A 12792-nucleotide genomic window follows, 5' to 3' on the forward strand; every position below is an offset into this window, starting at 1 on the left:
TTTACATGACATGGTTTTAATCCACTGTGGACTGGCTACATATGGGACAAATTAGCTGATAGGTACCACCTGCTGAGGCATGGGTGTGTCCAGAGGTGGCCTATCAGCTGTGTAAAGACCTTTTAAAAGCAGGCTAGCTGAGCGCTGAAGGGAGAGAGGCCCCAGACTGGAAGGTTAGTGCTAGATGGCCAGCGTGACACAGCGACCCGGCGACCCAGTCCTGACCTCATGGAACGGCAACAGTAGGAGACAACGCGTGTGACTGGCAGCAGGGCAGAGGTTTACCTCTGCCTGCATTTGTGAGTAGGGTCTCTACTGTTTACTGGGTGCAGCTGGATTGGGAGAGGGTCGCCATGGCCATGAGCCGGGCCGCTTCTGGGACCATTGTTCTGGCCCCTATTTGTTATGTTACAGGACACCGACGCAAGGGGAGCTGTGGCGGTGGTCGCATAATGGATTCGGGTGCAGAACGCAAGCCGGGCTGGGAAGTGATGGGCCAGCGGAAGGACAAGAAGATGGGAGGCTCTTTCTTGTCTGCCGAAGACGAGGCTGGCGTGGACTGAGCTCTAAAGGAGGAATTTCCGGTCTGCTGATGGACCCATAATGAACATGTGGCATAATTATAGCAGGGGGCTTTTAATGAATGTAGTAGTTTTACGAGTTTTAGAATTGTTTTATTTAGTTTTAGTAGATAACTTTTTATTTCATACATTTTAAGGGTGTTTTTATTTGTGCTCCCTGGCCTAGTAATAAACTGTTTCTGATGAGACCTGCTTCATCTCTGTGCCCTGGGTATCCGACTCTCTTGCTCCCCCTCGTATTTTAAAGAATCTTTCTTTTTAGCGTAAAAAGTCCTCCCGTGTTACATTTACATCACAATATGAAGCTGCTTCAGCTGACTGTTGTTGTGATTTTGTGCTGTAGAAATTAAACTTAACTGAATTAAATCATAATGAGATTTTATCAATATTCAGAGTAAATTTATATGCCAGATATTAAAACATGTTACAGCAGGAATATAAACATGTTAGATTCATTTCTATAAACACTCATTGATTTTTCTTTCAGCTGCGTTTATCAGCAGAGTCTTCATCAGGATTTAGTTTGACATCTTTGTGTTTGCAAAGACAAATTCAGACATCATTAATGTTCATTCTGTTAGAGCTCAAAGTCTGACTCAACACACACACACAGAATCCGTCATTAAACTTTATTGATATATGAAAATCTGAAACACGGTTTGATAAACAAAGACACATTATAGCAGTTTATGAACACACTGAGGTCACATCAAACTGATCTCAGTCTCATCTTTACTTTTGTGGCAGGAACAGAGTCCAGGTAAAACTGCTGGTGGTGCGAGAGCAGCTGAAAATAGCTTTGCTTTGAATTCCAGAGTTAAACTTTATTGACACCAACGGCTGACGGCACAGCTCATACAGATGTTCCATTATTAAGCACGTCAGGTGAGGCAGGTAAACAGGAACCAGACAGAACAAAGGATCTGATGCTCATTACAGGTGAACTCTGCACACTCACCTACAGCACAGTCACACTGATTAGGAGCTCGTCATAGAATGACATCATCACCGTGAGCCAATCAGCTGCACTCGTTTCCTTTGATGAGGAAGAAGGTTCCAACAGCCACACCGAACAGACCGAGAGTCAGACCCACGCCACAGAACACAGAGGGTCCAACACCTGGATCAGGCTGAGCAGATGCCTCCACCTCTGGAGACACAAACACACAGAGAGAAACATGAACCTCCACCTCTGGAGACACAAACACACAGAGAGAAACATGAACCTCCACATCTGGAGACACAAACACACAGAGAGAAACATGAAGCTCCACATCTGGAGACACAAACACACAGAGAGAAACATGAAGCTCCACATCTGGAGACACAAACACACAGAGAGAAACATGAAGCTCCACCTCTGGAGACACAAACACACAGAGAGAAACATGAAGCTCCACCTCTGGAGACACAAACACGGAGAGAAACATGAACCTCCACATCTGGAGACACAAACACACAGAGAGAAACATGAAGCTCCACCTCTGGAGACACAAACACACAGAGAGAAACATGAAGCTCCACCTCTGGAGACACAAACACGGAGAGAAACATGAACCTCCACATCTGGAGACACGAACACACAGAGAGAAACATGAAGCTCCACATCTGGAGACACGAACACACACAGAGAAACATGAAGCTCCACCTCTGGAGACACGAACACACAGAGAGAAACATGAAGCTCCACATCTGGAGACACGAACACACACAGAGAAACATGAAGCTCCACCTCTGGAGACACAAACACACAGAGAGAAACATGGAACATGAACCTCCACCAAGTGACACCAAGAAAAGAAGCCAAATCTGGAAGCATTTTAATGTTGTTGAAACACAAAGGCAGAGTGTAGAGGATATCATATAGAGCCGGCTCCACAAACAACCTGCACAGGCTCCTGAGAACTGTCCACCCATCAGTGCAATGGGAAGATCAAACACAGTCAGTTGAGTGTGATATTAATGGAGGTGCCAGTGTGTCTGCAACTGCTGCTGCTGCTGCATCTACAGCAGCATGCAGTGCACCACCACATCCACCTGAACCAGCCCAGAGCTCTATGAGACAGTTTTTGCCAGTCTGTGACCCCAGCAAGGAAAACAGTCTCCCAAAAAAATCATCCCAGGCCTACATGACAGAGAACGTGCATCTGCTTTTTATTTTGCATATTTTAATCCATATTTTATTGTGTTGTGGTTTGCAGTGTTTTGTGTTGTTTCACTTTAAATTTGTTTAAAAGGAAAATGCAAAAAAAAAATTAAATAGTTAAAATTTGAATTGTAAATAGACAAAAAAAAACAACAACTATTTTTTACATTTTATGTGGAGTTAATAAATAAAAGCATATTTACATAATAAACATATAAAGAAAAAACAATTTTTCACATTAGTCATTCATTTTATGCATAATTTCATATGGGTGTTGATAATAAATTAGTTAAAGCAACAAAAAAAAAAAAAAAAAAAAAAAAAAAAAAAAACAGAAGAGTCCCAAGAATGAGGTAACTAAGACGACTATGATGATGATGAGCACTCTGACATGACATGGAGGGAAAATACACAGACGACCTGACAAAGAGTGAATGAAACACACACTAAATACACACAGGAGGTGATCAGGGCAAGTGGAAACAACACATCTCCAAATATAATATAAGAAATTAAAATACAGTCAAAAAGCTGGATCACAGCTCTTCCCAAACAAGTAGGAATGAAGGCAAAGTAGCTACACTTGAGCATTTTAGAGGGAAAAGAAACATTTAAATTCAAAGAACAAAAATATCTGTCTGGGAAAAGAAAACAGAAATAACAGTTGTGTGATGCAGAACTGATCAAGTTATTGAATCACTAGAACAGCTGATTAACCTCCACATATGTGGACATCACATTTTAGGTTGTCTGGACCATTATAGACATTATACTGTCACTGTTCGATCAACATTTAAAACAAATGTCCTCATATGTGGATCTCATTTTTCTCAGAAACAACAATCAGGTTTAAAAAGAAAAATCTGGTAATTCTTTGTTTTTACACTCATCATGTCCCAATCAGCCCAAATAGCAAAGAGAGATTAAAAATGCCATGAAAAGAGAGAGAGAGAGAGAGAGAGAGAGAGAGAGAGAGAGAGAGAGCACAGTTAGGTGTTGTGTGGGAGAGAATTAATAAAGAGATCAGTGGTATCTGAAACACTTGCCTTGATGCTGCTCAGACTGTGTGTAATCCTTCTTCTAGAGCTAAAATAGAAACAACATTTCAAAGAGCATCAAAGGAGCATGAAACACGAGGCCTTCACCCTGTAAAGCCCAGAGTGTCAGGCTTCAACCAGGAATTATTGAAGATTTTGAGAGTCCCACAACATCAGAGGGCTTTTTACTGCCCAACAAAAGAAGCAAATTGCACTTTATATGTTTAAGGAATAAACTGAGAATGAGAAAGTAAGAGATGTAGGAAGTCACACACACACTGGAGAGTGTGATTAGACAGTTTGTGAAAGAGGAAACATGTAAGTGAGAGGAAAAGGAAGTTAAAAAGGAGAATTCAGAAACAAGAGAAAGAAAAGGGAGAGTAAGAAGAGGTCGAGCTCACAGGAGGAGAAAAAGTGGAGCAAATGAAAACAGTTACTTACTAACTGATGTTTGCACACACTCGCAATAACGACTCTCCTGACATGAAGGAAAACAGATAACTGCTCACAGATGAAGGAGCTCACCAACTGAAGGGTACAACACAGATCAGCAGGCCCAGAGCCTGTGGAGGAGAGCAACACCGGCAGTACGCAGGCCTGGGTCAGCGATGGGGCCTGCACAAAGGTGGAGGAGTCAGACAGAGGACGACGTCTAAGGGTCGGCAGGCGTAGGAGGGGAACAACTATCACCTAACTATCCATCACATCTGCAGTGGACCACATGAAGCAGCTGCATCAGTGATCCTCCCAACAAACTCCTAAGATTAAAGCCCAGAGCTCCAGCCCTGCTGTTACTGTATTTCATTACTCTGTATTTATATGTTTATGACAACAATGACAATAAAGTTCACTCCTAATCCTAAAAGAAGACAAATAACAGGAATTAGGCCACATGTAAGCATTAACAGGAGATCATTAAAGACATATTCATTATTAACACTCTTACATTAGAATATTATTGAAGGTTTAGTCAAAGTTTAATAGATAAAGGGTGCAGACACGACTCTTATTGACACTAACAAAATACACAGACTGGATCAGAACCCCAGTTACACCTGGGACAGACTGGTTTATATGGCTGTACTAACTTTATTTAAAGAAGCTAAGAAAATGGCCCCAATGAGCATCACATTATTGAAGGGATGAGACCTACACAGAGGGATTTACATAAACGTTACATCATTTAGGGATCATGTGTTGTGGTGCCGAATGGCTTGATGGTAAAAAGAGTTTCTGAGTCTTGTAGTCCGAGCAGATGGTAACAAGGAGAACAGCTGATGTGCTGAGTGGCTGTGGTCCTTGATGATGCTGTGTGCTTTGCAGAGACACTGCTGGAGATAAACATCCTGAGTGGCAGGAAGCCTCATGCCAGTGATGCTCTGTGATTTCCTGCTGCTGCAGAGCAGCTTCTGTTCCAAACTGTAATGCAGCTCGTCAGCAAGCTCTCGGTCTTAGATTGTAGAAATTTGAAGGGATGTTGGCGTTCATGCCAAACTTTGCAGATATGTAACATGGAGGGAGGAGCAGATGTGACCTTTGACCAGCCACTCAAGGCACTTCATGATGACGGATGTCAGTGCAACAGGGCGGTAGTATTTCAGACAGGAGACCACTGATTTCTTAGGAACGAGAATGGCATGGGATGTCGTCTGGTCCCGGAGCTTTGTGAGGATCGACCTTTTTGAAAGACCATCTCACAGCTTCTGTTTTAAGAGTTAAAGTTACAGCCTCGCTGTGCTCCTGAGGATAGAGGAGCGGCTCCTCGTTGTCTGCGACAAAATGAGCACAGAAGTTGTTGAGCTCGTCTGCGAGAGACGCTGTGGGCTGAACACTGCCTGTGTTTTCCATCTTGTAGTCAGTGATGCAGCGTAGTCCATTCCACAGTCGCCTGGCGTCAAAGCTGTGGTAGCTGGACTCCACTTTGTCCCTGTAGTCCTTTGTGGCCCCTTTTCAGAGGTCATACCTGGCTGCTGTATATGCATCAGAATGCCCTGAGTTAAAGGCAGAGGTCTGCACTTTGAGCTTAGCAGGAATGTCCTTATCTACCAGGGTTTCTGATTTGGATATTTGCAGACGGTGGTTTTAGTGATGATATCGTCCATGTATTTTCCAATATATCCAATGACAGAGTTCATTGATGTTGTCATCAGCTGCATCCTCAAATAGCTGTCGGACCTCCTCACTCTCACTGTCTCATTTGTAATAAAGTTTTGCTGACTCAGAGCTCCTGTCTGTGCTGATATATTACGGTGCAAATCAGAAGGATTTCAATTACATGTATTGTATTGCTGGTGAGACACGCTTGGCAATACATAAACAACAACTTAAACTAACTAGACTGCAGATGCATATGACTTTAACCTGAAGGTAGACGACAATGAATACACACACAACAAACGTGGAGGACGCAACAACTGGCAGGGAAAAACACAGGGCTTAAATACATACTGAGGTAATTAGGGAATGTGAAACGAGCAGAGCACAGCTGGGACTCAGACATGACAAGACAAGGGGAGGCAAAGCTCAACACACTGACATAGTACACAGACTTTCAAAGTAAAACAGGAAACTGAACAGAAGTAACACAGAACCACAACCTAAGAACTAGAACACAAGAAATGCCAAGGAACTAGGGAGCTAGGAATACTAGCGACAAATCAAAACACATCATGAAATCAAGGAAAACTAATACAAACAGAAAAACACTGAGTCCACAGAGTCAGGACCGTAACAGAAGTGTTGTAATGGAGAGAGATTTAATAAAGAGCTAATGACAGAGATATACTCTGTCATCTAGTCCCTGTCAGTATTCATGCTTGAAGGCTTTTCAGGGAGTTTTTAGGACATCCTGATAATAATGAATTACAGTAGTCCAGCCTGGAAGTAACAAATGCATGAACTCATTTTTCACTCACTGTGAGACAGGATATTTCTAATTTTAGAGATAGAAACATGGGTGCAAAAATGGGAGAAAGCCGTTTTCAATATGTGCATTGAAGGACAGATCCTGGTTAAAAATCCAGACTAAGTATCTGGTTAGATACCATATATGTCTAAGGTTTTTTAGGACAGAGTACAATAAACTCAGTCTTATCTAAATTTAGGAGCAAAATGTTAGAGGTCATCCAGGTCTTTGTTTTCTGGAGGCATTCCTGCAGGTTGACTGGTGTGTGTTGTCTGGTTTCATGGATGGATACATGGTATCCTGTAACTTTCAAGTAGACTCTTAAGCACAAGACGTTTTGCCTCACCGTGGGTTATTAAGGTGGTAACATTGTAACAGAGATACTGAACACATCACAATAAAGTCACCTTAACGATCATTACAATACTATATAACCTGTATAATTAGGTCAAGTATTATTAACATGTTTATCATCAGATTATGCCGCTTGCTGTAAGAGCACCTGTTGATGCATTCTGCTTGTTGTGAGATTTAACAACTAGGATTAATATGTGGCGTTTGACTGTGTCGTGACCTGTTGTGATAAGGCAAAGCAAAGAGTTCATCAAAGTGCACCCAGCTGCAGATGGCCCTGAGCCAGAGCCCTGACCAGTCCCTGACCCAGCACCAGCTGTTTTTGGCTGGAAGACAAGTGGAAAGTTACCCAGCAGCAGGAGGTGGAGTTACTGGCCCCTATAAAGAGAAGCCACAGAGACTTCTGCTCTTTCTGTCTCTGTGTTGCTCTGCTGTCTGTACTTAAGGCTCTACAGCCCACAGTTTGCTTTGCTCTGTGTTGTCTTGCTGTTCTTTGTATGTTCTTACTTACTGTTCATATGATTCAGTGTATTAAACTCTGTTCCCATCATTGGTGGGAGAAGATGATCATATTGGCTTCAAAATGTGTGACAAAAATCATCGTGTCAAACTATCAGATCAGATCCAGCTGCTCTGATGAACACTGGGCTCAGTCTTCACACGTGTACCTCTGTCAGTGATTTTTGTTTAAATAAAGTTTTCTTACTATAGATCTTGGTCAGTGGTTCAGTCAGGGCCAGATGTTGCACTGTGCAGCTGTAGATGTCTCCCAGCTGTGGGGTGAACTGCAGTCTGGAGATCTGGGTGAAGGGTCCATCTTTATTGGGATAGGGAACGTTGGTGCTGGATCCTTCTGTGACCTTCTGTCTGTTCTTGGTCCAGGAGACGTTGACAGGAGCAGGATAGAAACCAGTCACATGACAGATCAGAGTGTTCTCCTCTCCAAACTCCACCTCATCTCTGGTGTACATCATCACAGCTGAAGGAGCATCTGTGCACAGACACATCAGGCAGAGGAGGATCGGAGCTTCAGCTGGTTTTCATCAGCAGGTGATAATAATAAACATCAATAACTTGTTCAGTTATTCACTGAGATGATGTCATCATTGTCTGTGTGAGAGAAACTAGCCTGACGTCAGAATCATGAAGTTAAACTAGAGAAACACGAGCACAGACAGAACTCTGTTCAGCTTCAGAGAAACTAATGAAGAAAATAAAATGTGATCTTTAATAGAAACACAAATAGAAACGTGTCAGTGTTGGGTTTCTGAATGTGTTTAAGGTGGAATGATTTCATATATTTAATCAGTTTGTTGTGTTTGATTGGACTGATTACTTCATGGCTGATCATTTCAGGTAAACACAGGTGAGATGAGACAGACATTAAATGTTTGTATTTACGGTTATTGGAAGGGTAGTCCTTCATCACCGCGCGGAGAGCCTTCAGGTTGTGTCTGCAGACCTTCAGCTCAGTCACAGCTTGTTTATAAGCTCCGGGGTAAATCATAGGCTCAGCAAAAGGAGGCAGAATGTAGACTTCCGTGTGGTTGTTAAAGTCTGCGTAGGCAACCTCCTCCCCATCCAGTCCATACATGTCCTCTGCATCAAAGTCTGAACAGCCGTTTATGTGAACGTCACCGTGCAGACCTGAAATGAAACACCGATCAACAAGCTGCTGCCTGCCTGCCAGAGTTTACCGAGAAAAACTCACCATAGGCAGAGACACAGAGGACACAGGAGAGGAAGAGGAGCAGCTCCTTCATCTTCATCAGCAGCTCTCTGACCGTTAAACTGTGTGTGTGTGTGTGTGTGTGTGTGAGAGAGAGAGAGAGAGAGAGAGAGAGTAAACTGACTGAAAGTGTAGCAGCAGCTGAGCGCTAACACAGAGTAGCCAATCACAGAGGTCACACCCCATGATGTCATCAGTGTCGTCAGTATTTAAAGACTCTTCAAAATAATGTTTATCGTCATCAGTTTGCACTCTGATGATTTTCAAAATAAAACAAACTTTATTTTAAAAAATGATTCAGTTTGTTTACAAAGATTTAGAAGAAGACTGTAAAATATAAATTTGTCTTTTAAAATGGTTTCTGTATCTGGGCCTGATTAGAACATGTTACACACCAACATCACAGCAGCCTGAAACATTCATCATGTTCAGCTTTAGTGCCTCCAGGGAATTACCTGCACACACACACACACACACACACACACACACACCTGTAGGCATCAGCACAAACACACCTGGATGATGTCACTTAAAGGTGTCAAGAAGTGGAAGAAAGTGGAGAGATCAGCAGAGCTCACCTGTACAATGATAATCTGCAAGAAAACAAAAATGATGACACTTTTATTCAGCAAAACTTTGTGAAACACGATCAGGATGCGCTGTGTTCAGATCACAGGCTGTAGATTATTTAGATATTGGTTGTGATTTTTCCTCAGCTGGCTTACTGCAAACTTTGCTGCTCATCGTCTACTTCAGGGTGAGCAGCTACTTCATCGTCAGCACTGTGACTGTCCTGATGTTCCTCAGCATCAAGCTGCACAGAGATACTGTCTCCAACACTGTCACTGTCTTGGGGTCCTCTAAGAGCTGGGACACCATCACTGGTCATCTCAGGTATCCAGTGAGCTGTGCGCTGAGTACAATCAACCTGAGGATGAGCGACATCAGATTCACTCTGCTCCTGGCCAAGTTCTGATTCACTGACAAAAGACATCTCTGGTTCACCCTCAGATTCAACAGGCAGGAAATTAGCCTGCAAGAGCAGGTTCCTGTGGACAACTTTCTGTTGTCCACTCTTGGTATTCCTGATGTGACACGTATGGCATGTGGGGTTGTTGGAGACCACAGTATGGATCAGGGGCTTTTTTATATGAAGGGACATTTAAATTTTTATATTAGTTCTCCAAGGCCCATTTTATTTTGAACACATACCTAGACATGCAAAAAAAGACCCCAAAAAGGTCTCACACAGGGACATTGATTGCCTCACACATTCTGCAGCATAATTAAGCCATAGATTTTACATTTTAAAGCTCTCTGGGGAAAAAAATCCCAGTTTGTGTGTCATTTTAATGAGAGCAAAATTGGAGGGGAAGGTCAAAATGCCCTCCGAGAAACTGGTGTGTTACTTAGTGCATAGATGCATGGCATCTAATCCACATAGAGGAACGGTGTGGCCAACTGCAAGCAAGCTCTCTTTGGATTCAAAGAATCTTGTGTGTGCCATTCAGAGTGGTGAGTGTGGACTTGTGCCTTGTTTCTCTCCTGTTCCCACCTGTGTTTTTCCTTCTGAAGAACTGGTAACCAGTGTGAAACATCAGGGATGCTCGATCAGACCAGCGAGAGCAATCAAACCCAGCCCTCCCAGCTTATGGTTTAATCTTTATTGGGGGAGAAAACTTTTTAGCCCTAATTTTGACAGGGAGTAGAGACTCTTTGAACCCTTTTCTGGATCTTCAGAGGGGATGAAGGAGGAGGAGGAGGAAGGAGAGATAGGTCTGTGTTTTATTGTAAGATAGAGACCAGGGACTATTCTGGGAATGACAGCCTGCTTTGGCCCATCGGTGGAGGATCTCATGACGAGAGACGGCAGGGAGAAGGACAGTGTCTCATCGATAACAGCTCCAACACCTACAGTCTATATAATATATACATCAATGTATATTTTGTATACTTAATGTATATAATATAATGTTCTTCTGTCCCTTTTGCACAGTGCAGGAGCGTGTCAGGATAGATTTCACTGCATGTTGTACTTGTATAACTGTGCATGTGACAAATAAAGAATCTTGACTCTACAATAATCACCACAAACAAGGCTCTGACACATGGATTGTTTTTTATAGTTTATTTAAAAGGATTAAACCCAAAAATGTGAAAACAAAAACATCAACAGGCAAAACAGAGCTGACAATGTTCCTGATGTCTGTCTGTAAATAAAGGGTGAGTGGAAAACTAAAGCTGGGATTGTGAAACTTGCTGTGATTACTAACAGCTGCACGAGTCCTGGAGTCACTAATAAACACAAGAAACAAAAAGTATAAAAAACCCAGTGACCTAGTTTCATTCACTCAAGTTTCACCATATTTGCTGATTCCTCTCAAACAAGTAAATCTCCTCATGAACCAACTCCATCATATTAAGCCATCTCTCAGCATAAACATTACTGTCATGGGTAACTTTGATAACTCCAAACTACAGGAGGTCAGAGGTCGTTAGAAGCTCCCTGGCTGTGAAGAGGCAGGAGGTGAGCTGTAGGAAACCCTTTGACAGCTGATAAGGAATTGTAAATGCTTTTCCTTGGAAGACAGCAGCTCGTGAAAAGCAGATGTGAATAGAATAGAATAGAATAGAATAGAATAGAATAGAATAGAATAGAATAGAATAGAACAGAATGCCTTTATTGTCACTATACAGTTGTACAATGAGATACAGAGCATCTCCTACTCAGTGTAAACATGCTGGGGGGTACAGTTCTGCAGCGCTATGTACATATGGACAGTATTAACATAGGGAAAAATATATATATATATATATATATATATATATATATATATATATATATATATATATATATATATATATATATATATAAATGTACAATATACAAGCTGTATTTTTAAGAAAGAAAGAAAAAAGTAATATGTAATAAATAGTGTTATGTATATACAGTTGAGTTATTGCACATGGAATTGGTATTGCACAGTGGTGGTCCATAGAGGAAGTGGGACGTGGGGGGCTGTGTTATCGGTGCATGTGTGAGTGTGCAATACTTTTGTCCTGTGTGAACGACCATCGTTGAACAGAGGCGGTGGTTTATGACACCAACTGTCTGCCATCTATAATCCAGTTTTATCCCTTTTTGTTAGGTGTGACTGCACTTAAAGAGGCCTGGAGGCCTTTTCAGAGGCGTCTCTCTTCATGCATGAGAGACAAAGGTGCTACCCTGCCTGCTGGCTTTGTTATCTTCACGCCTCGGCTCGTATGATTAGGCAGAGGATGATTAGGGGTCCATGACCCTCTTGGGGACACTCCCATGTGGCTTAAATGTGGGACTCTCCATCAGTAGCTCCTTACACTACGCTGAGCTGGATGACTGAGAACCTTCACAGACATACTTCCAGGTGGATGTAACGCTACGGAGAAACTACAGCGTTAGTACACCGGCCAACTTTGGTGTTTTTAAAAGTATCAGGTAATTTCATATGTGACTTCTCTATCAGCTGAACAAACTGTTTATGCATATTCACGCTAAAGTTAAATACAGAGAAAACGCAGAGTCTCTGCTTTCAGAAACAATTGGAATAGTTTCAATTGAGCGAACGGTTCAAAAGTTACGGTAATTTAAAAACGTTGCAAAAACCTGTTGCCGCTTGTTGGATTATGAGTTTCAGGCATTAAAATGCTATTCTACATCCGGACACTAGAGGGCGCAGAGCGCGATGGTGGTACCGAGCAGTGTTTTGGAGCGCAGAAGAAGAATTTCACAGAAAGAACTTCCTGTTGTGAAGCTAACGCCCCTCACAGCATGTGTGTCTTTTGTGTTCACGGTTTAAAGAAGATTATTTTGTTTTCGTCTACTTGTCACCCAGGCTGACAGCAGGTTCACTGCCTCAGGTTAGTAAACACGCATTACAATGAATGTGCACGGCACACCTCACAGTACAGGATGTTGTTCGGTCATTCGCACATCTCGGTAAACGATGCGGGTCATTGTGTGTACATTGTGGGTTCAGGCTGCAGGTGGATCGATGCTAATG

At 42.4% G+C, this 12792-nt stretch overlaps 1 protein-coding gene across 5 annotated transcripts; it reads right to left on the reverse strand.

Annotated features, from left to right (window-relative positions):
- Window positions 1–1196: 1196 nt before the first annotated feature.
- LOC116310108 (H-2 class II histocompatibility antigen, A-U alpha chain-like) lies at window positions 1197–8914 on the reverse strand. Of its 5 annotated transcripts, none has more exons than XM_039609111.1 (5): window positions 8735–8912; window positions 8425–8670; window positions 7730–8014; window positions 4206–4327; window positions 3793–3813 (listed from the first exon to the last, which is right to left on the reverse strand). In XM_039609111.1, the coding sequence occupies exons 1-5, from the start codon at window positions 8790–8792 to the stop codon at window positions 3808–3810; spliced, it is 717 nt and encodes a 238-aa protein (XP_039465045.1). In that variant the 5' UTR covers window positions 8793–8912; the 3' UTR covers window positions 3793–3807. The 5 variants fall into 5 exon arrangements, with proteins under 5 accessions (XP_039465044.1, XP_039465045.1, XP_039465047.1 ...); XM_039609113.1 differs by having other exon boundaries at window positions 4290–4327; window positions 8735–8910; XM_039609110.1 differs by lacking the exons at window positions 3793–3813; window positions 4206–4327 and adding an exon at window positions 1197–1731 and having other exon boundaries at window positions 8735–8905.
- Between the last annotated feature and the right edge of the window lie 3878 nt (window positions 8915–12792).

The sequence above is a fragment of the Oreochromis aureus genome, linkage group 3 (assembly GCF_013358895.1).
Source record: "Oreochromis aureus strain Israel breed Guangdong linkage group 3, ZZ_aureus, whole genome shotgun sequence".
NCBI classification, from domain to species: Eukaryota; Metazoa; Chordata; class Actinopteri; order Cichliformes; family Cichlidae; genus Oreochromis; species Oreochromis aureus.

Bases quoted from the DNA above. Each gene is read 5' to 3' on its own strand.
- LOC116310108 (XM_039609109.1), bottom strand. From the start codon at position 8,792: ATGAAGATGAAGGAGCTGCTCCTCTTCCTCTCCTGTGTCCTCTGTGTC. The intron at 8,671-8,734 runs GTGAGTTTTTCT...GTTTCATTTCAG, and splicing joins CCTCTGTGTCTCTGCCTATG to GTCTGCACGGTGACGTTCAC. The intron at 8,015-8,424 runs GTAAATACAAAC...GTCTGTGCACAG, and splicing joins GGACTACCCTTCCAATAACC to ATGCTCCTTCAGCTGTGATG.